The 26377-nt window shown below is 50.5% G+C and overlaps 1 protein-coding gene across 5 annotated transcripts in view; it reads right to left on the minus strand.

The window, feature by feature from the left end:
• The window catches only part of TNFRSF14 (TNF receptor superfamily member 14), a 92983-nt gene extending 72673 nt beyond the window's left edge, over window positions 1–20310 (minus strand). For 2 of the 5 annotated variants that reach the window (XR_012234072.1, XM_073585378.1), the window contains exons 1-2: window positions 13751–13975; window positions 102–183 (exon numbers count right to left, since the gene is read on the minus strand). Coding sequence is in view for 3 of the 5 variants with exons in the window: in XM_073585378.1 (XP_073441479.1) it covers window positions 102–183; window positions 13751–13783 (115 nt within the window). In the remaining 2 variants the exon portion in view is untranslated. Of the gene's footprint in view, window positions 1–101; window positions 184–13750; window positions 13976–20104 lie in introns of those variants that run through there. The other 3 variants (XR_012234073.1, XM_073585379.1, XM_073585380.1) reach the window with 2 other exon arrangements.
• Between the last annotated feature and the right edge of the window lie 6067 nt (window positions 20311–26377).

Raw genomic sequence — 26377 nt, forward strand, 5'->3', positions numbered from 1 at the left:
AAGGCTACACAACATAGAATATTTACAGACATTTTGTAAACTAAACATCACGTAAAAATTCAGAATAGAAGAAAATTGCTGGAAATCGCAGAACCACCCACCTTTATCACACATCGGGCAGCAGATATTATTGATCTTGTATTCTCTCGGAAGGCAAGCAGAAATAATATTCACCATGAATATCTGTCAAGATATAAAAACAAAAGAGAAAAGGTAAATTATGTAATTAGAAGACGGTAAACTATGATTATATTTCCAGGAAGGGACTGCATCTCGTTCAGGACACATCACAGCTGAGTTCCACCATGTGGTCCGATCCGCTGGTATATTACGCTGCTCTCTTTCCTTCCTAAAATCGCACCGTCAACATGCAGGGAGGGTTCTGATCGCTGCCAACCTCATCCTGACACCGTTTGTACATAGTGTAGGTTACAAAGGGATATTCCCGTCACAATCGCTTATGATCGGCCTTGGACAGGAGTTCCACTTTAGCCCTGTGATGGACATAGCAAAAAGCTTCCTGTGATGGAACTTCATCAATGCTGTGAATGAGGGATCTGGCTAACAGCTGTTGATAGGAGTCCAGCCAGCCCCCCTTCATGCAGACCACTAATACCAACATAGGAAACTTCTCCTGTGTTAGGCTATGAGCAAACAGAATTCTTCAAGAAATGTTGAGTATTCGTCGGAGCCGCGACGGGAAGCAAAGAAGAGGACGTCATCGCTACAAGACGGGAGGCGCCGGACCAGACCGCGACACCCATCGGACCAAAACCAGACCCGGACCGCCCCTTGGTGAGTATAATATAACTCGCTTTTCTTCTCTTACATCGGGTGCTTATCTACAGCATTACAGAATGCTGTAGATAAGCCCGATTGCGGTGGCGGCAGCTTATAGTCCAAAAAAATAGGTGACAGATTCCCCTTAACAAAGCCAATAAATCCTTTTGGTAACATACGGCTAAGGCTAGTTTCACATTAGCGTTTACGGCCGCAGCGTCTGGCTGCGCACGGCTGCCGCTAAGCCCCGCCCCTTGCCGCGCCTCCACCGGCAGCTCCGCCTACGGATGCATGACGCTGCACGCGTCCCCTATCTCTAGCACTGGGGACGCAGGCCGTGCGCAGTATGCGCTTGGCGGCGCATGCGTCCTTTTGACACTGCGTCGAGCGCACTAAATTGCAACCTGTTGCGTTTGGCGCTGGTTGGCGCAGCGTCAAAAGGACGCATGCGCCGCCAAACGCATACTGCGCACGGCCTGCGTTCCCAGTGCTAAAGATAGGGGACGCAGGACGCATGCAGCGTCATGCATCCGTAGGTGGAGGCGCGGCAGGGGGCGGGGCTTAGCGGCGGCCGTGCGCAGCCCGACGCTGCGGCCGTAAACGCTAACGTGAAACTAGCCTAAGGCTACTTTCACATTAGCGTTTTTTAGCGCAGTGCTTCGTGCGCAATAGAAACGCATGCAAAAAACACATCATGCGTTTTGCATGTGTTTGCTTTTTTAAGGCGCATGCGTTTTAACCAGTTTCTAGCTATGTTAACTCTTAAAATGCATGCGTTTGCAAACGCAGGCGTACGCATGTCCATGCGCAAGCCAGTGTTCCCATAGACTGTAATGCGTTATTTTGACGCATTCCGTGCGCAAAGCGTGCGCATGTGTTTTTGGACGCCAACGGACCCAAAAATGAAACAGGTTGCGTCTGGCGTGCCTAGGTGCACACCTTAAAAACGCATGCGCACGAAAACGCATATGAACGCGTGCAAACGCTAGACCATGCGCATGCCATGTTAAAGATAGGTGCGCATGACGCATGTGCATGGACGCGCATGATGCGCTGTGCAAAAAAAACGCTAATGTGAAACCAGCCTAACACCGGAGATTAACTGCTGCGATCACAAAGGTTATCATTTTAGGCTATGTTCCCACAATGAGTATTTGATTTCTTCATTTCATTCACGACCATTGGGAAAGTTAAATAATAAAACGTATATTTTCGGCAAGAAGAGTTGACATGTGGCAGATATTCATTATGCACCGCAGCTCAGTGTCTGCTGTGTAATATAAAAAACACGTGGGTGGTAGATTTTGATAAGTCCCATGATGCAAAATGTAATAAGATGCTTTTCTTTAATGCTGAAAATATGCAGCATTAAAAAGGCACCAAATACTCATCATGGGAACTTCACCTTAGCTGCCGCTTCCCGGCAATTGCTAAACTTCGCAAGAAACTGGCAATTAAACAAAACACTTAGGGTACGTGCACACGCTGCGGATTCCGCTGCGGATTCATCCGCGCGGATTTTGCAAAAACCGCAGATAATCCGCAGGTCAAGAGACCTGCGGTTTATCTGCGGTTTTACCTGCAGTTTTGCCCTGCGGTTTCACCATCTCCACAATGGTGGAGATAGAAAACCGCAGCGGAATCCGCAGAAAGAATTGACATGCAATTCTTTCTGCGGTTTCAAAACCGCAGAAAAACCGCGTGGAAAAATCCGCACCGTCAGCACTGCGGTTTTTGATTCCCATAGGGAATCATGGTACTGTACACCGCAGCGGCCAAAACCGCTGCGGAAACGCAGCAGAATCCGCAGCGTGTGCACACACCCTTAGTCCCACAAAAACAGAAGCCTACAAACAGTATTGACAAAAAAAGTTAACACACACTGTATTTGTAGAAAAAAAAAAAAAAAAGGCACAGACCACACATCCAAAAGTCATAAATTAATCTGTTGCGGCTAATCTAAAATGCCTGAGGCCGGGATCACACATGCGAGAAACTCAGACAAGTCCCGCATCTTAATACCTGGCACTCAGGAGCAGAGTGTTCAGCTGCATGTATTTCTATGCAGCTGCACGCTCCGTTCCGAGTCTCGGCGGCATTGCCGGGTATTAATATGCGAGACTCGGTCATGTTTCTCCAATGTGTGATCCCGGCCTAACTAACATTCTGATCAGACTGTATGACACCCACTGCCACGTGACGGATGTGGCACCTGCACATCCACAAGGTGAGCGACCCGGACACCCAACAGCACCCATGCAGCAAGATAAAGCCCCTAGGCTCCAGGTCACATAACCAAGTGAAGGGATTAAAAAAAAAACAAAAAAAAACCTCACCTTCCACATGATGGGATGTGACAGCGGGCTCCATACAGTCTGAGCAGAATGTTTAGCAATAAACTTGTATTCAGGTTAGTACTAGTGATGAGCGAACGTGCTGGGATAAGGTGTTATCTGAGCATGCTCAGGTGCTAACAGAGTGACCTCGGCGTGTTGGAATAATATATTCCAGTCCCTGCGCCTGCATGTCTCGCGGCTGTTTGACGGAGGCAACACTGAAAAATATTTTATCAATATTAAAAAATAAGGTAAAAAAATCAATTGTGCTATCAAGGAACCTTATATGTACATTATACCAGATAAAAATATTGCTTTATTAAACCTATTAAAGTACAAGACAATACCACACAGAAAACCACCAACTGTGCTGCCTACCATGGCCCTGCGATGAGCCCTGATTGCAAACTACCTGACAGCGGAGGTTGGCACCCTACTGGTCAGCGGAAATTGGGCCCCCGCTCCACAACGGCTATCTCTTGGTATCCCTGATATATAATCTAGGTAAACATCAGCAAGGGTAGCAGAACAAGACAATAAACATGGAAGACATGAATGCTCATCTGACTATCCACCTCCAGATGATCCGATTTGGAGAAACGCGTTGAGGTTTTCCTTATCAACTACCAGCCTTGAGTACCCTTTACTTACTGTTATAAATATGATGTATTAGCAATTCTTTGCTGGCATGATTCATGTCTTCCATGTTTATTGTCTTGTTCTGCTACCCTTGCTGATGGTTATCAAGATATATCAGGGATACCAAGGGACAGCCGTCGTGGAACGGGGGCGCCATTCCGCTGACCAGTAGGGTGCCAACCTCCGCGTACAGTCACAGAAAACAGTACAGTCAGGTACTCATTTGTTATGCACATGTCAATTTATTGTCTGGGTTATCAGCACGTTTTTGCACTGTTTCTTTGTTGGCTGCCCAACTACCTTTTTATTGGCAACCTCTATTTGCTTCTTTTCTGGTTAATTGAGTGACCACATGCTGCACCAGTCCAGGGATATATAGGAGTTATAGGGTTCAGCCAATGTGGAGCGGGGGCGCCAATCTCGTCTGTGTTTAGGGTGCCAACCTCTGCTGTCAGGTAGTTTGCAATCAGGGCTCATCTCAGGGCCATGGTAGGCAGCACGGTTGGTTGGTTTTCTGTGTGGTATTGTCTTGTACTTTATAGGTTTAACAAAGCTATAATTTTATCTGGTATAATGTACATATAACGTTCCTTGACGGAGGCAACACATACAGGGATTGCCTAACAAACAATCCCTGCATGTGTTGCTGCTGCGGAACAGCCGTGAGACACGCAGGCGCGAGGAGTCAAGCATATTATTCGAGCACGCCAAAGTCAATCAGTTAGCACCCGAGCATGCTCAGATAACACCTTATCCCAACAGGTTTGCTCATCACTAGTAGTGTTGAGCATTCCGATACCGCAAGTATCGAGTATCGGCCGATATTCGCTGTATCGGAATTCCGATACTTAGTTCCGATACTTTTTTCATATCGAATACCGGAATCGGAAGTTCCCATAATGTTAGGAGCCCGCTCGATTTGATTCAGCCAATGGGGATCCTCAGAAGTGTGGGCACATCCTGTTAGGCATGTAGGCATGTTAACTACTGGCATGGCTGTGATTAGCTGCTGAAATGATGTCATGATGCACTATAAAAACCGCTGCAGCCGCCATTTCTGGTCACTCTGCTGTGAATTCAGTTAGGGACAGGCTGCTGTTGAAGACTGTGAGGGACAGTTAGAAATAACGATCAAACATATCTATTGCTCTACCCAGGCTACATAATCCACCACTGTAGCATTTTTGTAGCCCAGCAGCGCTGTTTTAATAGCTGTCTGCAAGGGCTGTGTGAGTGCAGACCCACGCTGTGTAGTGTGTCCTGCAGGCACGTCTGCTTGTAGGCCGCCCAGCGTGTGTCTCTGCCTCATACACATTTTTCTTTTTTTCTCCTCTATAGTGTGCTTCCATACGTATCCATATACGTTGATTGCAAACACTAAAGGAGTGGACAGCGGAGCCTTTCAGCAGCCTTTCAGTGCTATAGCCCATTTCTCTGCACTGTTTTTGGCTGTCTGATAGGTCTCTCTGTGTGTGAGTGCAGCTCATGTTGCAGTGTGTTCTACAGCCACCGCTGGTTGTAGTCCGCTCAGCATGCGTCACTGCCTCATACATAGTCCTTTTTTTGCAGCTAATTTATCCAGATTTTTGTTCCTATATTAGTGTGTTTCCATCCGCATCCATTGTCATTGGTTGGTTGCAAACACTATATAGGATTAGATAGAGGAGCCTTTTTGCTGGCTTGTGCCCTTCAGGACCAGCCAGACTAGTATCACCCTATTTTTTTGGAGCCTCATTAATTGCATTGTAGGTTAGCTTCCTGCATTGTAATCGCTCCAAAAAGTTTGTGATACTATAGCTTTCAAACTTTGGTCACATCCTTTTCTTTTTCCCCCCCCCAAAAAAAAAAAGGAAATAAAGTTCACCAAACACTCCACTTTACAGTTGTGTAGGCCACATTAGATCATATTAAAGTGTAGTCCACATACTCTTAGCCAAATTAGTGTTTCTTATACTGGTTAGCAGGTGTTCAGGAATAAGAACACTAAGCCACCCCTTTTTTACTTTTCTGCCTATCTTTATCAGTCTACCAAGATGAAGAAGGGAGGGAGTAAGGCACATGGTCGTGGCCGTGGAGTTTCAGCAGGGAGAGGACGGGGGGATTCAGCAGGGAGAGGACGTGGGGATTCGGTGTCTGCTGCGGCCACCAGTGACCCGGCATCCCCCACTTTTACCAGGCAACAGTCCTTCATGTGCAGCTTTGTAGGACCTCGCCGTACCCCACTGCTGCGTGACGAACAAATTGAAGCCGTTGTCGGATGGATGGCAGCTAACGCATCCACTTCAATGACTTCCGCATCCTCCCAAGGCCAGAGCACTGAAGAGCAACCATCTGTCTCTTCACCACCTGCCAAATTGCCCAGGCAGTCTGAGAGCCCTGGACAGGAGCCATCTCAATCTTTACTTCTGTTCTCAGAATCTGTTGGCTTGGAAAGAGGTGGCCAGCCAAGCAGCATTCTAGAGCGTGAAGAAGAGGGAGTATGCAGTGATGCGCAACTGCTTTGTCCCTCTGAATCTGAAGAGGTGGGTGGGCCAGAGCCTATTGTCAGCACACCTCAGTGCTCATCTGATGATGATGAGACTCAGTTGCCAATTTCTGGTACGTACGGTGCTGGCGAGACAACCCAGGACCAGCCGATGCTTGAAGAGGGGAGTGGAGATGATGAGGTCCTTGATCCATCATGGCATCAGCCACAGGAAGGTGGTGGGAGCAGCTCTGAGGAAGAGATTCCCCGAACGGCCAAAAGGAGGGAGAGGGCGGGGGCAGACTTGGTTGCCTGTAGCCTCCACTTTGGCACCCGTGAGGAGCAATCCTCTTCCAAAACACAAAACGGGCGCTCCCAGGACTTGCAGTGCGTGGTCTTTTTTTGACACAGTTGCAGATGACATTTGCTTTGTCAAATGCAAGCTGTGTCATCAGAAAGTGAAACAAGGGAAAAATGTGAGCAACCTCAATACCACAAATATGTGGAAACATGTGCGTACCAAGCACGGAGTGGAGTTACACAGACACACTGAAGATGTAGGCCAACCTTCAGCAGCACCTACCACCTCTTCAGCTCGTGCTCTCTCGGGCCTCTTCCTCCAGCTCACACACAGCTGGTTCGGCTTCCTCACTGGAACGCCATGGAAGAACCACTGCCACTGTTGTCCAGAGACCCAGTGAAATTCCACCCACTGAACCACGTTCGCAGTCATCAGCACACTCCCAGGCCACTCACCAGCAATCGGTAGCACAGGCATGTGAGAAAAAGCGGCCATACTCGGCAAACCATCCCCGAGCACTGGCTCTGAATGCCGGCATTGCCAAACTACTGGCCCTTGAGATGCTGTCATTCAGGCTGGTGGAGACTGACACCTTCCGGAACTTGATGTCATTGGCAGTTCCACAATACAACGTGCCCAGCCGCTTTTATTTCAGCAGGCAAGCCGTCCCTGCCCTGCAAAAGCATGTGGAGGGAAAAATTAAAAATGCGCTACTAAACGCCGTCAGTAGCAAGGTCACCTGACCACCGATGCGTGGACCAGTAGCCATGGACAGGGACGATACCTTTCCCTCACTGCCCATTGGGTCAATGTTGTGGAGCCGGGTACAGATCTGGAGAGTGGCTCTGTACGTATTCTGCCAACTCCAAGGATTGCAGGAATGCAGTCTGTACATATTGAGTCCTCCTCCTACTCTAGTTCCTCGGAATCAGCACTGCATGAGCCTGTTAGGCCAGATATGACCACAGGTGTGGCCAAACGTCAACAGGCAGTCCTTAAATTAATTTCTTTGGGGAATCGGAGCCACACAGCATAGGAGCTCTGGAATGCCATCAAGCAGGAGAGCGATGTGTGGTTTGTGCCAGCGAATCTCCAGCCAGGTTTGGTAGTGAGTGACAATGGCCAAAATCTAGTGGCAGCTCTGGGCCTAGGCAAACTCACTCACATACCATGTCTGGCACACGTGCTCAATTTGGTCGTGCAGAGCTTTCTGAGGGACTATCCGGATCTTGATGCACTGCTGCACAAGGTTCGCCTAGAGTGTGCTCACTTGCGGCGTTCCAGCATGGCAAGATCGCGCATTGCATCTCTGCAACGCCGATTCCGCCTGCCAGAACATCGCATATGTGACCTCCCCACCAGGTGGAATTCAACGTTACATATGTTGTAGTGGTTGTGTGAGCAGCAGGCAGCAGTAATGGAGTTCCAGCTGCATCAGGCGCAAACAAGTCGCACTGTGCGCCGGACACACTTCACCACCACTGAGTGGGCCACTATGAGGGACATCTGCCAAGTTTTGCGTGCCTTCGATGACTCCACGCGGATGGCCAGTGCAGATGATGCACTAATCAGCATGACTGTCCCCCTCATCTGTCTGCTTCAAAAAACCTTACAAGCACTAAGTGAGGAGGTTTTTGAAGAGGTCGAGGATGAGCAGTCAGAAATGCCATCTACTTCTGGCAAGTCTGCGCAACGTGCTTCCACACAAAGGCCCAGGCAGGGGACACTTAGTGAGGAGGATGACGAGGAGTCAATGGAGGAGGAGGAACACATCTCTCCAGAGGAGGGAGGTACACAAGGCTCTAGTAGTCAGTGTGTACAGCGAGGGTGGGGTGATGCTGAGCAGGCAGAGATGCTGCCTCAAGCTGGGGACAGCATTTCCGGTCCAGTTGGTAGTCTGCAGCACATGGTTGATTTCATGCTGCAGTGCTTGTTAAATGACCGCCGCATCGCCAACATTCTCCACACGGCTGATTATTGGGTGTACACCCTCCTAGATCCTCGCTACCGGGACAACTTACAAAGCCTCATACCACAGTTGAACCGGGAGCGAAAAATGCGGGAGTACCAAAAACACTTGTGCAGGCCATCATGTTCTCCATTCCCCCCGCAAGTGTTGCTGGTAGTGCTTTTCAAAGCAGCCATGTGGGTAGAGGCAGTGGAGGAAGCTCTGCACAAAGAGGTAGCAGAGGCAGTGCCGCAGGACAAGGCAAGGCCAGTATGGCCCAAATGTGGAAAAGTTTTGTGGGACCGCCACAAACGGCTACACCATCACAGATGGCTCCAGTCAGCAGAAGGCAACGTTTCCGTCAGATGGTGACAGACTCTTCCCCGTTCAAGTATTGGGTCTCTAAGCTGGATACATGGCCAGAGCTTAGCCAGTATGCATTGGAGGTGCTGGCTTGCCCTGCTGCCAGTGTATTACCGGAACGTGTCTGTAGTGCTGCAGGTGGTGTGGTAACAGATCGCCGCACGCGACTATCCGCCGATAATGTTGACCGGCTTACTTTTCTGAAAATGAACAAGGCCTGGATCTCACCTCAATTTGCCAGTCCTCTTCCAGAATAAATAATTGGCTGGCAACAGGATCCAGGTCTCCTGTTATGTTCATGTTTCTATGACCTGAACTTTATTTCCTGGGCTACAGCAACGCCCGTTGTTGCTGAGAAGTGCTGTCCACACAGACAAAACACTCGCTCATGTGTAAGTGGGGTTCGGTAACGTCAGCTGATCCCCTGCTGTGTGTATGGCAAAGTGTCCTGCTCCCTCCACAGTCAAACAACCTCAGATTTACACCTGGCTCCAAGTAGGCCTCGGCCTACTACCTGATTTTCCCTGGGCTCCGACACCGCCAGTTGGTGCTCAAAAGTGCTGTCCGCACAGACAAAACACTCGCTCATGTGTAAGTGGGGTTCGGTAACGTCAGCTGATCCCCTGCTGTGTGTACGGCAAACTCTCCTGCTGCCTCAAAATTCAAACAACGTCTTATCTTAAACTGCCTCCAAGTAGGCCTCAGCCTACAAAATGACTATCCCTGGGCTCCAACAACGCTAGTTGGTGCTCGGAAGTGCTGTCCACACAGAAAAACACACTTGTTCATGTGAAAGTGGGGGTCAGTAACGTCAGCTGATCCCCTGCTGTGTGGAGGGCAAAGTGTCCTGCTCTCTCCAAAGTCAAAATACCTCAGCTTTACACCTGGCTCCTAGTAGGCCTCGGCCTGCACCCTGATTGTCCCTGGGCTCCAACAACGCTAGTTGGTGCTCGGAAGTGCTGTCCACACAGAAAAACACACTTGTTCATGTGAAAGTGGGGTTCGGTAACGTCAGCTGATCCCCGGCTGTGTGGAGGGCAAACTGCTGCTGCCTCCAAATTGTAACTACTTCAGATTTAAACATTCTGTGATTTGGCCTCTGTCTCCACTCTGTCTCTAATATTTCCCCTGACCTCCAACACCGCCAGTTCCTGCTCACAGTTGCCGTCCACGCATTCCACACGTGTTCCTGGTGTTCTGTTACGTGAGCAGATCCCCCAATGTGTGTCCGGCACTGTCTCCAGCGCTGTCCACCTTCCCACTACAAGTGGTGGGAATGTGGACAGAGCAGGAGACATTGGCAGACACACATCAGGGGATCTGCTGACATTACAGAACCCCAGTAACCCAGGAACAAGTGTGGATTGGGCAGACGGCTGCTGTATGCATAAACTGGCGGTGTTGGTGGTCACGTGAAATCCTGGAAACAGAGTGGAGACAGATGCCTAATTGGAGCATGTTGACAGTCTGTTGTAGCCTACAAACAATCTAAAACTGCCACCAAGTAGGCCTCGGCCTGCACCATGATTGTCCCTGGGCTCCAACAACGCCAGTTGGTGCTCGGCAGTGTCTTTGGCAAGGGTACTCCCTGTTGCCCAGCCTGGTTCCAGCACGCCAGCTGTTTCCGGGTAGTGTCAAGGTCACTATGCCACCAATCCGTTGTCCTGTTGTCTTGCGGCCGGGTTAGCCGACTCTACGGTGCCTGCAGTTTAGGTGACTCCTATGTGGGCTGCGGGAACTGGCACTGAAGGCTGGATCCGTAGTGCCAATGGGACATGGACCCCCTGTAGGACTGTGGGTTTCGGTAATTGCGGCCGGCTTGCGGCCTGGCTACTTTGCTTTGGATGGGTACCTTCTGCTACCCACCCGGGTTCCGGCACTGTCAGCTGGTTCTCGCCAGAGCCTTTGGCCTAGGTGCCTCCATCTCGGTATCCGAAGTCCAGCACCGTCAGCTGGTCCTTGGTAGTGCTTTTTAGCACAGGTACCTTCTGCTTAGTAACCGTGGTCCAGCACCGTCAGCTGTTCCTTGGTAGTGCCATTGGCTCTTGTAGCTTCTGCTACCCATCTGGGTTCCAGCACTGTCAGCTGGTTCTCGGCAGTGTCTTTGGCACGGGTACTCCCTGTTGCCCAGCCTGTTTTCAGCGCGCCTGCTGTTTCCGGGTAGTGTCAAGGTCACTATGCCACCAATCCGTTGTCCTGTCGTCTTGCGGCCGGGTTAGCCGACTCTACGGTGCCTGCAGTTTAGGTGACTCCTATGTGGGCTGCGGGAACTGGCACTGAAGGCTGGATCCGTAGTGCCAATGGGACATGGACCCCCTGTAGGATTGTGGTTTTCGGTAACTGCGGCCGGCTTGCGGCCTGGCTACTTTGCTTTGGATGGGTACCTTCTGCTACCCACCCGGGTTCCGGCACTGTCAGTTGGTTCTCGCCAGAGCCTTTGGCCTAGGTGCCTCCATCTCGGTATCCGAAGTCCAGCACCGTCAGCTGGTCCTTGGTAGTGCTTTTTAGCACAGGTACCTTCTGCTTTGTAACCGTGGTCCAGCACCGTCAGTTGGTCCTCGGTAGTGCCATTGGCTCTTGTTCCTTCTGCTACCCATCCGGGTTCCAGCACTGTCTGCTGGTTCTCGCCAGAGCCTTTGGCCTAGGTGCCTCCATCTTGGTATCAGAAGTCCAGCACCGTCAGCTGGTCCTTGGTAGTGCTTTTTAGCACAGGTACCTTCTGCTTTGTAACCATGGTCCAGCACCGTCAGTTGGTCCTCGGTAGTGCCATTGGCTCTTGTTCCTTCTGCTACCCATCCCGGTTCCAGCACTGTCTGCTGGTTCTCGCCAGAGCCTTTGGCCTAGGTGCCTCCATCTCGGTATCTGAGGTCCAGCATCGTCAGCTTGTCCTTGGTAGTGCTTTTTAGCACAGGTACCTTCTGCTTAGTAACCGTGGTCCAGCACAGTCAGTTGGTCCTCGGTAGTGCCATTGGCTCTTGTTCCTTCTGCTACCCATCCGGGTTCCAGCACTGTCTGCTGGTTCTCGCCAGAGCCTTTGGCCTAGGTGCCTCCATCTCGGTATCCGAGGTCCAGCAACGTCAGCTGGTCCTTGGTAGTGCTTTTTAGCACAGGTACCTTCTGCTTTGTAACCGTGGTCCAGCACAGTCAGTTGGTCCTCGGTAGTGCCATTGGCTCTTGTAGCTTTTGCTACCCATCTGGGTTCCAGCACCGTCAGCTTTTCCTCAGTAGTGCCATTGGCTCTTGTTCCTTCTGCTGCTACTACGGGTTCCAGTACTGTCAGCTGGTTCTCGCCAGTTTCTCAGCCTTCTTGTACCTTCTGTTACATTTCCAAGATCAAGTTTTTTGAAATTGTCTTTGGTAATCCGTATTAATCTCCATGACGACGACCCTGATGACGACGACCCTGAAGACCACACCAAAGAAGACCAGAAATATGACCCTAAATAATATGACCAAGAGGACAAAGAACATGAAGACAACCACCAAGATACAGAAGAAAAGACAGAAGAACAAGAAGCAGAATAAGCAAAAGCAGAAGAACATTAAGCATAATACTAAAAATCAGCATAGAAGAAATCAAAATTATAAGCAGAAGAAGACTAAGCAGTAAATGGGGGTGAGTCCGTTCCTCCTCGTGGTGCCCCGGGAAAATGCCTGCTGCTGCAGGCCAAACTGAACACTGACAAATCCTGTTGTAAATCTTTAGTGACAGGCAGAACGTAAGGTGTAATCTTATAACTTTTATAGATAAGTACTACAGGAATGCCTGTCACCATAAGAAAATGAAGAAAAAGAATAGGAAGAAGATGAAGAAATAGCATATGAAAATTAATAATAGCTGAATAAGAAGAATATGAAGAATGGAAAAAAAAAATTAATGGGAAGAAGATGAAGAAGAAGAAGATGAATAAGGTGAAGAAAAAGTTGATGAAAAAAATGCTACTGCTGCGGATCATGAAGGAGAAAGTGTGGGAGAAGTACAAAAGAAGGTGAAGAGCATGGAAGTTGTGAAACACACATATCTGACAAAATATAAAAAAGTTAACATAGTCAATATCTTTCTAACTCCGAACGTCTTGAAAAAAAAAAAAATTGGAATTAATGCTATGCCATGTGATTTGAATAAACCACTATGCCTTTAATGTCTCCTCCACCTCCCACAATACATTCTACATGATTCTTATTTGTTTTCCATTATGTAGAATTAGAAAACAAGGAAATAAAGGCCTTTTTTAAATTCCGATCCCGGAAGTCCCATTGACTTGAATGGGACTTCCGGTATCGGAATCGGCGATACCCGATATTTTTTTCGTATCGGGCGATACATCCGATACGATATTTTGGGGTATCGAACGGTATCGCTCATCGCTAATCACTAGTTATCACATTTTTGCTTAACAGCAATGGATTAATGTATACGTTTTGGATGTCCAGTCCAAGTCTTTCTCTACAGGTATGTTAAAAATAAATAATTTATATATATATAGCTTTCTTATTATGCCATTTTGCCAATTTTTTTTTTAAGTTTTCTTTTTAGTAGCTAAAAAATATTCATTTGGTCTAATTCCTATGTACTGACTCGTAGAATATCATATGTCATTTGTAAAAAAAAAAAAAAAAAAAAAAAGAAAAAAAAAAGACGATTCTAGTTTAAAAGAAAAAAAAAAAAAACAATCAATTCAGGCAATGATAGAAACAGTTCTTAAAAATGCAACAAAAAAAAAAAAAAACCTCCAGAAAATACTACAAAAAAAGTGCGTGTAGAAAACCGTCATGAAAATGAAAGTGAAAGCAGCTGCGACGCCAGCAATGGCGATTACTCGGGAGGGACAGATACACATTGCATGAAAAGTGCTGTGTGCCCTACACCACCCGAAGCAGGAATGTGCGGGATTCAGGAGCGGCTGCCCGCAGCTCACCAGCCACAGTGGCACCAGGAAGCCTCCGCCCATGTCGTCCGTGCTCTGACCGTATTCGGGATGTCACGATGTTGGTCATTGCGGTTTTGGAATCTTCCATCGTCCCCGACAATCCATTACAGGAGAAACAAAAAGGTCCAAAGGTCCGACCAGGCTCGCGGCTGCCACCACGTTTCAATAGGGAGGAGTCACAGGAGGACTGTCATGTACGTCATAAGAGGAGGGGGTTGTAGGGGTGAGGCACGTGCATGTTTACACTCGTGATTGCTTTCCAGTGCCCACCCGTAACCCCATCATGTCTGCACATGTAATGTACTCAGCTCTGCTATATCATGTCTTCCCTCAGACACCTACACCAATCTCCTCCTTTACTGAGGCCAGACAGAGCAAGTGTGGAAACCGCAGCGGCAATCAGAAGTCGCCCTGTGTGGTTTTGAGAGAAAAAAACAGTTTTCGTCCACTCCACCTGGCGTTACCCTAGGACCAAGTTCAGACAAATGTCTGAAAAATAGTCCACTGTACAGATGATCAGGAGTGGGTGTGTGGGGCCAGGGGTGGATTAAGGGTAGCCAGGGCCCGGGGCAGTTCAGACTCTGTGGGCCCCCCTCGTCACGTGACGGGGGTCACGAATCGTAGAGCCACACTCTACATAGAGAATAATGGGGCCTCCAGCACCGACCTCCACCCGCACTCTACATAGAGAATAATGGGGCCTCCAGCACCGACCTCCACCCGCAGAGCCGCACTCCACATAGAGAATAATGGGGCCTCCAGCACCGACCTCCACCCGCAGAGCCGCACTCCACATAGAGAATAATGGAGCCTCCAGCACCGACCTCCACCCGCAGAGCCACACTCTACATAGAGAATAATGGGGCCTCCAGCACCGACCTCCACCCGCAGAGCCGCACTCCACATAGAGAATAATGGGGCCTCCAGCACCGACCTCCACCCGCAGAGCCGCACTCTACATAGAGAATAATGGGGCCTCCAGCACCGACCTCCACCCGCAGAGCCGCACTCCACATAGAGAATAATGGAGCCTCCAGCACCGACCTCCACCCGCAGAGCCGCACTCCACATAGAGAATAATGGGGCCTCCAGCACCTACCTCCACCCGCACTCCACATAGAGAATAATGGAGCCTCCAGCACTGACCTCCACCCGCAGAGCCGCACTCCACATAGAGAATAATGGAGCCTCCAGCACCGACCTCCACCTGCAGAGCCGCACTCCACATAGAGAATAATGGGGCCTCCAGCACCTACCTCCACCCGCAGAGCCACACTCCACATAGAGAATAATGGAGCCTCCAGCACCGACCTCCACCCGCAGAGCCGCACTCCACATAGAGAATAATGGGGCCTCCAGCACCTACCTCCACCCGCAGAGCCACACTCCACATAGAGAATAATGGAGCCTCCAGCACCGACCTCCACCTGCAGAGCCGCACTCCACATAGAGAATAATGGGGCCTCCAGCACCTACCTCCACCCGCAGAGCCGCACTCCACATAGAGAATAATGGAGCCTCCAGCACTGACCTCCACCCGCAGAGCCACACTCTACATAGAGAATAATGGGGCCTCCAGCACCGACCTCCACCCGCAGAGCCGCACTCCACATAGAGAATAATGGGGCCTCCAGCACCGACCTCCACCCGCAGAGCCGCACTCTACATAGAGAATAATGGGGCCTCCAGCACCGACCTCCACCCGCAGAGCCGCACTCCACATAGAGAATAATGGAGCCTCCAGCACCGACCTCCACCCGCAGAGCCGCACTCCACATAGAGAATAATGGGGCCTCCAGCACCTACCTCCACCCGCACTCCACATAGAGAATAATGGAGCCTCCAGCACTGACCTCCACCCGCAGAGCCGCACTCCACATAGAGAATAATGGAGCCTCCAGCACCGACCTCCACCTGCAGAGCCGCACTCCACATAGAGAATAATGGGGCCTCCAGCACCTACCTCCACCCGCAGAGCCACACTCCACATAGAGAATAATGGAGCCTCCAGCACCGACCTCCACCCGCAGAGCCGCACTCCACATAGAGAATAATGGGGCCTCCAGCACCTACCTCCACCCGCAGAGCCACACTCCACATAGAGAATAATGGAGCCTCCAGCACCGACCTCCACCTGCAGAGCCGCACTCCACATAGAGAATAATGGGGCCTCCAGCACCTACCTCCACCCGCAGAGCCGCACTCCACATAGAGAATAATGGAGCCTCCAGCACTGACCTCCACCCGCAGAGCCGCACTCCACATAGAGAATAATGGAGCCTCCAGCACCGACCTCCACCTGCAGAGCCGCACTCCACATAGAGAATAATGGGGCCTCCAGCACCGACCTCCACCCGCAGAGCCCCACTCCACATAGAGAATAATGGAGCCTCCAGCACCGACCTCCACCCGCAGAGCCGCACTCCACATAGAGAATAATGGAGCCTCCAGCACCGACCTCCACCCGCAGAGCCGCACTCCACATAGAGAATAATGGAGCCTCCAGCACCGACCTCCACCCGCAGAGCCGCACTCCACATAGAGAATAATGGAGCCTCCAGCACCGACCTCCACCCGCAGAGCCACACTCCACATAGAGAATAATGGGGCCTCCAGCACCGACCTCCACCCGCAGAGCCGCACTCCACATAGAGAATAATGGGGCCTCCAGCACCGACCTCCACCCGCAGAGCCGCACTCTACATAGAGAATAATGGAGCCTCCAGCACCGACCTCCACCCGCAGAGCCGCACTCCACATAGAGAATAATGGAGCCTCCAGCACTGACCTCCACCCGCAGAGCCACACTCTACATAGAGAATAATGGGGCCTCCAGCACCGACCTCCACCCGCAGAGCCACACTCTACATAGAGAATAATGGGGCCTCCAGCACCGACCTCCACCCGCAGAGCCGCACTCCACATAGAGAATAATGGAGCCTCCAGCACCGACCTCCACCCGCAGAGCCGCACTCCACATAGATTATAATGGAGCCTCCAGCACCGACCTCCACCCGCAGAGCCGCACTCCACATAGAGAATAATGGAGCCTCCAGCACCGACCTCCACCCGCACTCCACATAGAGAATAATGGAGCCTCCAGCACCTACCTCCACCCGCAGAGCCGCACTCCACATAGAGAATAATGGGGCCTCCAGCACCGACCTCCACCCGCAGAGCCGCACTCCACATAGAGAATAATGGAGCCTCCAGCACCGACCTCCACCCGCAGAGCCGCACTCTACATAGAGAATAATGGAGCCTCCAGCACCGACCTCCACCCGCAGAGCCGCACTCCACATAGAGAATAATGGAGCCTCCAGCACTGACCTCCACCCGCAGAGCCACACTCTACATAGAGAATAATGGGGCCTCCAGCACCGACCTCCACCCGCAGAGCCACACTCTACATAGAGAATAATGGAGCCTCCAGCACCGACCTCCACCCGCACTCCACATAGAGAATAATGGAGCCTCCAGCACCTACCTCCACCCGCAGAGCCGCACTCCACATAGAGAATAATGGGGCCTCCAGCACCGACCTCCACCCGCAGAGCCGCACTCCACATAGAGAATAATGGAGCCTCCAGCACCGACCTCCACCCGCAGAGCCGCACTCTACATAGAGAATAATGGAGCCTCCAGCACCGACCTCCACCCGCAGAGCCGCACTCCACATAGAGAATAATGGAGCCTCCAGCACTGACCTCCACCCGCAGAGCCACACTCTACATAGAGAATAATGGGGCCTCCAGCACCGACCTCCACCCGCAGAGCCACACTCTACAAAGAGAATAATGGAGCCTCCAGCACCGACCTCCACCCGCAGAGCCGCACTCCACATAGAGTATAATGGAGCCTCCAGCACCGACCTCCACCCGCAGAGCCGCACTCCACATAGAGAATAATGGAGCCTCCAGCACCGACCTCCACCCGCACTCCACATAGAGAATAATGGGGCCTCCAGCACCGACCTCCACCCGCAGAGCCGCACTCCACATAGAGAATAATGGGGCCTCCAGCACCGACCTCCACCCGCAGAGCCGCACTCCACATAGAGAATAATGGAGCCTCCAGCACCGACCTCCACCTGCAGAGCCGCACTCCACATAGAGGATAATGGAGCCTCCTGCACCGACCTCCACCAGCAGAGCCGCACTCCACATAGAGAATAATGGAGCCTCCTGCACCGACCTCCACCCGCAGAGCCACACTCCACATAGAGAATAATGGAGCCTCCAGCACCGACCTCCACCCGCAGAGCCGCACTCCACATAGAGTATAATGGAGCCTCCAGCACCGACCTCCACCCGCAGAGCCGCACTCCACATAGAGAATAATGGAGCCTCCAGCACCGACCTCCACCCGCACTCCACATAGAGAATAATGGGGCCTCCAGCACCGACCTCCACCCGCAGAGCCGCACTCCACATAGAGAATAATGGGGCCTCCAGCACCGACCTCCACCCGCAGAGCCGCACTCCACATAGAGAATAATGGAGCCTCCAGCACCGACCTCCACCTGCAGAGCCGCACTCCACATAGAGGATAATGGAGCCTCCTGCACCGACCTCCACCAGCAGAGCCGCACTCCACATAGAGAATAATGGAGCCTCCTGCACCGACCTCCACCCGCAGAGCAGCACTCCACATAGAGAATAAAGGGGCCTCCAGCACCGACCTCCACCCGCAGAGCCGCACTCCACATAGAGAATAATGGAGCCTCCAGCACCGACCTCCACCTGCAGAGCCGCACTCCACATAGAGAATAATGGAGCCTCCAGCACCGACCTCCACCCGCAGAGCCGCACTCCACATAGAGAATAATGGAGCCTCCAGCACCGACCTCCACCTGCAGAGCCCCACTCCACATAGAGAATAATGGAGCCTCCAGCACCGACCTCCACCCGCAGAGCCCCACTCCACAGAGACTAATGGAGCCTCCAGCACCGACCTCCACCCGCACTCCACATAGAGAATGGGGCCTCCAGCACTGACCTCCACCCGCAGAGCCGCACTCCACATAGAGAATAATGGAGCCTCCAGCACCGACCTCCACCCGCAGAGCCCCACTCCACATAGAGAATAATGGAGCCTCCAGCACCGACCTCCACCCGCAGAGCCGCACTCCACATAGAGAATGGAGCCTCCAGCACCTACCTCCACCCGCAGAGCCGCACTCCACATAGAGTATAATGGAGCCTCCAGCACCGACCTCCACCCGCAGAGCCGCACTCCACATAGAGAATAATGGGGCCTCCAGCACCTACCTCCACCCGCAGAGCCGCACTCCACATAGAGAATAATGGGGCCTCCAGCACCGACCACCCGCAGAGCCGCACTCCACATAGAGAATAATGGGGCCTCCAGCACCGACCTCCACCCGCAGAGCCGCACTCCACATAGAGAATAATGTGGCCTCCAGCACCGACCTCCACCCGCAGAGCCACACTCCAGATAGAGAATATTGGAGCCTCCAGCACCGACCTCCACCCGCAGAGCCGCACTCCACATAGAGAATAATGGAGCCTCCAGCACCGACCTCCACCCGCACTCCACATAGAGAATAATGGGGCCTCCAGCACCGACCTCCACCCGCAGAGCCGCACTCCACATAGAGAATAATGGGGCCTCCAGCACTGACCTCCACCCGCAGAGCCACACTCCACATAGAGAATAATGGAGCCTCCAGCACCGACCTCCACCCGCAGAGCCGCACTCCACATAGAGAATAATGGGGCCTCCAGCACCGACCTCCACCCGCAGAGCCGCACTCCACATAGAGAATGGAGCCTCCAGCACTGACCTCCACCCGCAGAGCCGCACTCCACATAGAGAATAATGGAGCCTCCAGCACCGACCTCCACCCGCAGAGCCGCACTCCACATAGAGAATAATGGAGCCTCCAGCACTGACCTCCACCCGCAGAGCCGCACTCCACACAGAGAATAATGGAGCCTCCAGCACCGACCTCCACCCGCAGAGCCGCACTCCACATAGAGAATAATGGGGCCTCCAGCATCGACCTCCACCCGCAGAGCCGCACTCCACATAGAGAATGGGGCCTCCAGCACCGACCTCCACCCGCAGAGCCACACTCCACATAGAGAATGGAGCCTCCAGCACCGAACTCCACCCGCAGAGCCGCACTCCACATAGAGAATAATGGAGCCTCCAGCACCGACCTCCACCCGCAGAGCCGCACTCCACACAGAGAATAATGGAGCCTCCAGCACCGACCTCCACCCGCAGAGCCGCACTCCACATAGAGAATAATGGAGCCTCCAGCACCGACCTCCACCCGCACTCCACATAGAGAATAATGGAGCCTCCAGCACTGACCTCCACCCGCAGAGCCGCACTCCACATAGAGGATAATGGGGCATCCAGCACCGACCTCCACCCGCAGAGCCGCACTCCACATACATGGCTGCTCTCAGTGCTCTGTGCTGTGCGCACAGGACCTGTGATGAGGTCACAGGAGGGGAGGAGACAGGGGTCACATGATCGGGGCCCTGACACCTTCCCTCCTGTGATCTCATCACAAGCCTTTGCACGCTACCAGCAGCACCAGCGTTCACGCTACTTGTAGATGCTGCTGGTAGCAGAGCACATAATGCCGCCCCCACGGTCACTCACTTTTAGGTGGGGAGAAGATGGAGTGCCATTGCAGCAGCCAGCAGGAATGTGGTGGGGGCCCCCTTAGAAGCTCTTGTGGTGGGGGCCTCGGGGCTGAAGCCCCGCCTGCCTATAATCCGGCCCTGCGCGGTGGCGGATTATAATGGGGCAATTTACTGGCCTGGGCTGTGGGCCCCTTAACCCCACTGGGCCCGGGGCAACTGCCCAAATTGACCTCATTATAATCCGCCACTGTGTGGGGCGAGGTCACAGACTGAGCCTGCCCCATAGAGCACTATTACATACTTCCCAACTTCTGAAGAAGGGAAAGAGGGACAAAAGGTTGCGGGCGCGCAGCACACCGCGGCTAATTTTAGGCCACGCCCCGACTACACCCATTTCACAACTAGTCACACCCATGTCCACGCCTCAACCACACCCATTTAGCACTGCTCATCACACTGACTGGTACTGAGGGCACAGTGCCTGGCATTATGGGCACACTGACTGGTACTGAGGAAAAGAAAGAACAGAGAGAGAGAAAAAAGAAAACAGAGAGAGAAAGAAAGAACAGAGAAAGAAAGAGGGTAAAGAAAGACCAGAGAGAGCGAGAAAGAAAGAACAGAGAAAGAACAGAGAGAGAGAGAAAGAGGGGAAAGAAAGAAGAAAAAGAACAGAGAGAGGAAAAGAGTGGACAGAAAAAAAAACAGAGAGAAAAAAAAGGGGAAAGAAAGAACAGAGAGGGGGAAAGAAATAAAGAACAGAGAGAGAGAAAAAAAGAAAGAAAGAACAGAGAGAGATAGAAAAGAGCGAAAGAAACAAAGAAAACAGAAAGAGAGAAAGAAACAAAAAGAACAGAGAAAGAGAGGGGAAAGAACAGAGAGAAAGAAAGAACAGAGTGAAAAAGAACAGAGAGAAAGAGAAAGGAGGAGGGGAAAGAAAGAAGGGAGCGAAAGAGAGGAAAGAAAGAACAGAGAGAGAAAAAAAAAAAGAAAGATTAGAGAGAGAAAGAACAGAGAGAAAGAAAGAGGGGAAAGAAAGAAACAGAGAAAGAAAAAAAACAGAAAGAAAGAGTGGACAGAAAAAAAGAACAGAGAGAAAAAAAAAAGAGGGGAAAGAAAGAACAGAGAGAAAGAAAGAACAGAGAAAGAAAGAGTGGACAGAAAAAAAAGAAGAGAGAGAAAAAAGAAAGAGGGGAAAGAAAGAACAGAGAGGGAGAGAGAAAAAGAGGGCAAAGAAATAAAAAACAAAGAAAAAAAGGGAAAGAAAGAAAGAACACAGAAGGAACGATGGGGAAGAAAGTACATAGAGAGAGAGAAAGAACAGAGAGAGGAAGAGCAGAGAGAAAGAAACAAAGAAAGAACAGAGAAAAAGGAAGAGGGGAAAGAAACAACAGCAAAATAAAGAACAGAGAGAGAGAAAGGAAGAGGGGAAAAAAAGAAAGAAAGAACAGAGAAAGAAAGAAGAGAGAGAAAGAGGAAAGAAAGAACAGAGAGAAAGAAAAAAGAAATATTAGAGAAAGAACGAACAGAGAGAGAAAGAAAGAACACAGAGAAAGAAACAGAAAGAAAGAAAGATTCTATAAAGATACTATAGCACTTCGGCTCCCATTGTAGTGCCCACCTGAGACTCCGGGTGCAGGACATATCATGATCCGCTCACATGGCCGGCATCCCCGATTCCAAGGCGATTCCGCTGTCCGCGCTGTTGGAGGGCACAGTGATGGATCTGAGGCATTCCTTGAAGTGCCTCCATGGTTTCGTCATAATCTCCAGAAATTACCTTATTTCCGGTCAGCTTCCAGCACGTCACTTCTGGTGGAATGTCAAGTGCGAATTTTAAAGTGCTCCTCGGGCTCCGCCGTGTACTCCTGTGTCCGCGGGAAAAGTAAGCTCCCGACCGGGACAGTGGGGCAGACTCTCAAAATCGGGACAGTCCTGCTGGATCGGGGACGGCTGGGAGGTATGAATGCTCCCCACCTCCGCTCCGTACACCTCGCACACACACGGCTCCACTCAGTACACACATGGCTGCACTCACTCCGTAGACCTCGCACACATGTGGCTCTGCGCCGTACACCTTGTACACACGCAGCCACGCTGTGTACACCTTGTACACACATGGCTCCGCTCCATAAACCTTGTACACATGCGGCTTTGCTCCATACAACTCCACTCCGTACACCCCATACACACACGGCTCTGCTCCGCTCCGTAAACACACGGCTCAGCTCCGTACACTCAGAGCTCCGTGTGTACACCTCGTACACCCACGGCTCTTCTCAGTACACCTCATACACGCGCGGCTCCGCTCCATACACCTAGTACACATCTCCACTCCATACACCTCGTACACACACGCTCCGCTCCTTACACATCTCTTCGTACACACACATGGCTCCACTCCGTACACCTCGTACACACACGGTTCTGCTCCGTACACCTCGTACACACATTTCCGCTCCGTGCACATCTCCGCTCTGTACGCCTTGTGTTAGAGGCTGGCGGAACGCACCAAATAATAAAGATGGTATTTAGGTGCGTTCACAGCCCGGGGTCCACCGTGCAGAGGTGCTAACTGCTGCTCGATAATGGCGGACGTGATATGGCGGTATAATAAAGGGACACACGGGGTTATCTTCACCCAGTGTGTACAGAGGCGGACTCTGTTACCTCACATAGCTGCACTTCGCTCATCGGCGCCAGCAGGAAGCGCCCGACGAGAAATGGAGCTGCACGATCTCGCGCAATCAGCGACAGACAGCGGGGGAGCCGGTCAGAGGTAAGTATCACACATAGGGATATCGCTAGCAATATCGAAGCTGCGTCACAAAATCGGTGACGCTTTAGCGATATTGCTAGCAAATATCGCTATGTGTAAAGCCCCCTTTAGAGTCCCTCTAGACACGCTAGTGCTCGGCCACACAGCTGCGGTGCCAGCTAAGTATAACACGTGCAAGTGTGCACAGTGCCGCTCAAGCGGACGCCACTAATCGCCCAGGATTGGGCCAGATAAGCGCAGGCTGCGCAAGGCATTGCACAGGCGTGGCTGTCTCTTGCCGCGGTATGATAGTGCCCTGCAGTGGGTGACACCATCGGACGCTAGTGTGCTGAAGGCTGCACTGCACTGTGGCGTATACAGTAGCCACTAACAGGCGCTGACTCTAACCGCTGAACCCTAACAGCAAACACAACCAAGGGTAGGGGTTTCATAATGAGCCAGTCACCAGATACATTCATCCTTCATCATACACTCCATAATGATTTGAATCTATATTAGCGCATGGCCATGCGACTCTTATAGCAGCGTCCTTCTGGGACCTTCCTGATGGTCCAATCCGAGCTGGAGAAGGACGTGAGCATGTGACCTCCAATCTCCAATGAGAGATCGTCCCACAGGCATGTTCAGTGGACTGAAAGGATTTCTTAGTCCCTGGAGTAGCTCACTGCTGACCAGCATGCGTTGCTATAGCTGTACCAGAGGTGACAGCAGCAACCAAACCTGCAGAGCTGGTCTGAGGAGAGCACTGGGATCGACAACTGTGTTGAGCAGCCTCCTTTGCGGCCAGAGAGGAATGGGAGACTGCCAAATACAAGGCTAAGGATTCCTGCTGTGCAGCAACAGGAACCCAACACCTTGTACACATGTGGCTCTGCTCTGTACACCTCGTACACACACATATCTCTGCTCCATACACTTTGTACACACACACAGCTCTGCTACATCGACCCTATAAACCCCTCCTGACCCCACACATAAACTTCCCCTCACCAGCACAGCAGCTTCCTGCTTACACTGAGGCCCCTGATCATGTGACCCTTGCCTCCTGTGACCTTGTCATGGATCCTGGTGATTCTGACATTGTTTTTATCCTGACATATTGTACTTCATTTTAGTGGTAAAATTTCTTTGATATAACTTGCGTTTATTTGTGAAAAAAACGGAAATTTGGCAAAAATTTTGAAAAGTTCACAATTTTCCAACTTTGAATTTTCATGCCCTTAAATCACAGAGTTACGGCACAAAAAATCCTTAATAAGTAACATTTCCCATATGTCTACTTTACATCAGCTCAACTTTGGGACCAAATTTTTTTTTGTTAGGAAGTTATAAGGGTTAAAATTTGGCAAGCGATTTCTCATTTTTACAACACCATTTTTTTTTAGGGACCACATCACATTTGAAGTCACTTTGAGGGGTCTATATGATAGAAAATACCCAAAAGTGACACCATTCTAAAAACTGCACTCCTCAAGGTGATCAAAACTACATTCAAGAAGCTTATTAACCCTTCAGGTGCTTCACAGGAATTTTTTGAATGTTTAAAAAAAAATGAACATTTAACTTTTTTTCACAAAAAAATTACTTCAGGTACAATTTTCTTTATTTCACCAAGAGTAACAGGAGAAATTGGACAGTAAAAGTTATTGTGCAATTTGTCCTGAGTACACTGATACCTGATATGTGGGGGGAACCACTGCTTCGGCAGAGCGCCGTTTGACTTTTTCAACGCAAAATTGGCTGGAATTGAGATTGGACGCCATGTCGCGTTTGGAGAGCCCCTGATGTGCCTAAACAGTGGAAACCCCCGACAAGTGACCACATTTTGGAAAATAAATCCCCAAGGAACTTATCTAGATGTGTTGTGAGAACTATTTTCCCAAGGGAAACAGGACCCCAAAAGTTATTGTGCAATTTGTCCTGAGTACGCGGATACTCCATATGTGGGGGTAAACCACTGTTTGGGCGCATGGCAGAGCTCGCAAGGGAATGAGCGCTGTTTGACTTTTTCAACACAAAATTGGCTGGAATTGAGATCGGACGCCATGTCACGTTTAGAGAGCCTCTGATGTGCCTGAACAGTGGAAACCCCCAAAAATGACCCCAGTTTGGAAACTAGACCCCCCAAGGAACTTATCTAGATGTGTGGTGAGCACTTTGAACCCACAAGCGCTTCACAGAAGTTTATAACGTAGAGCCATACAAATAAAAAAAATCATATTTTTTTCCACAAAAATGATCTCTTTGCCCCCATTTTTTTATTTTCCCAAGGGTAACAGGAGAAATTGAACCCCAATAGTTGTTGTGCAATTTGTCCTGAGTAGGCTGATACCTCATATGTGGGGGTAAACCATTGTTGGGGCGCTTGGGTGAGCTTGGAAGGGAAGGAGCACCGTTTGACTTGTTCAATGCAGAATTGGCTGGAATTGAGATCAGACGCCATGTTTGGAGAGCCCCTGATGTGCCTGAACAGTGGAAACTCCCCAATTCTAACTCCAACCCTAACCCCAATACACCCCTAATCCCAACCCTAACCCTAGCCCTAACCCTAATGGGAAAATGGAAATAAATGCATTTTTTTTATTTTATTATTTTTCCCTAAATAAGGGGGTGATAAAGGGGGTTTGATTTATTATTTATAGTGGGTTTTTATGTTTGGCAGATGTCACACAATAAAAGACGCTTTTATTGCAAAAAATTGTTTTTGCATCACCACATTTTGAGAGCTATAATTTTTGCATATTTTGACCCATAGAGTCATTTGAGGTCTTGTTTTTTGCGGAACGAGTTGCCGTTTTTATTGGTACCATTTTCGGGCACATGACATTTTTTGATCGCTTTTTATTCTGATTTTTGGGACGCAGAATGAACAAAATCCAGCAATTCATGAATTTCTTTTGGGGGGCGTTTACACCGTTCTGTGTGTGGTAAAATTGATAAGGCAGTTTTATTCTTCGGGATAGTATGATGACAGCGATACCTCATTTATATAGTTTTTTTATGTTTTGGCACTTTTATACAATAAAAACAATTTTATATAAGAAAAATTATTTTTGCATCGCTTTATTCTGCGAATTATAACTTTTTTATTTTTTCGCTGATGATGCTGTATGGTGGCTCGTTTTTTGTGGGACAAGATGACGTTTTCATCAGTACAATATTTATTTATATTTGTCTTTTTGATCGCGTGTTATTGCACTTTTTGTTCGGCGATAT

The sequence above is a fragment of the Dendrobates tinctorius genome, unplaced genomic scaffold (genome assembly GCF_039654945.1).
Source record: "Dendrobates tinctorius isolate UK_male_01 unplaced genomic scaffold, ASM3965494v1 ptg000086l, whole genome shotgun sequence".
NCBI classification, from domain to species: Eukaryota; Metazoa; Chordata; class Amphibia; order Anura; family Dendrobatidae; genus Dendrobates; species Dendrobates tinctorius.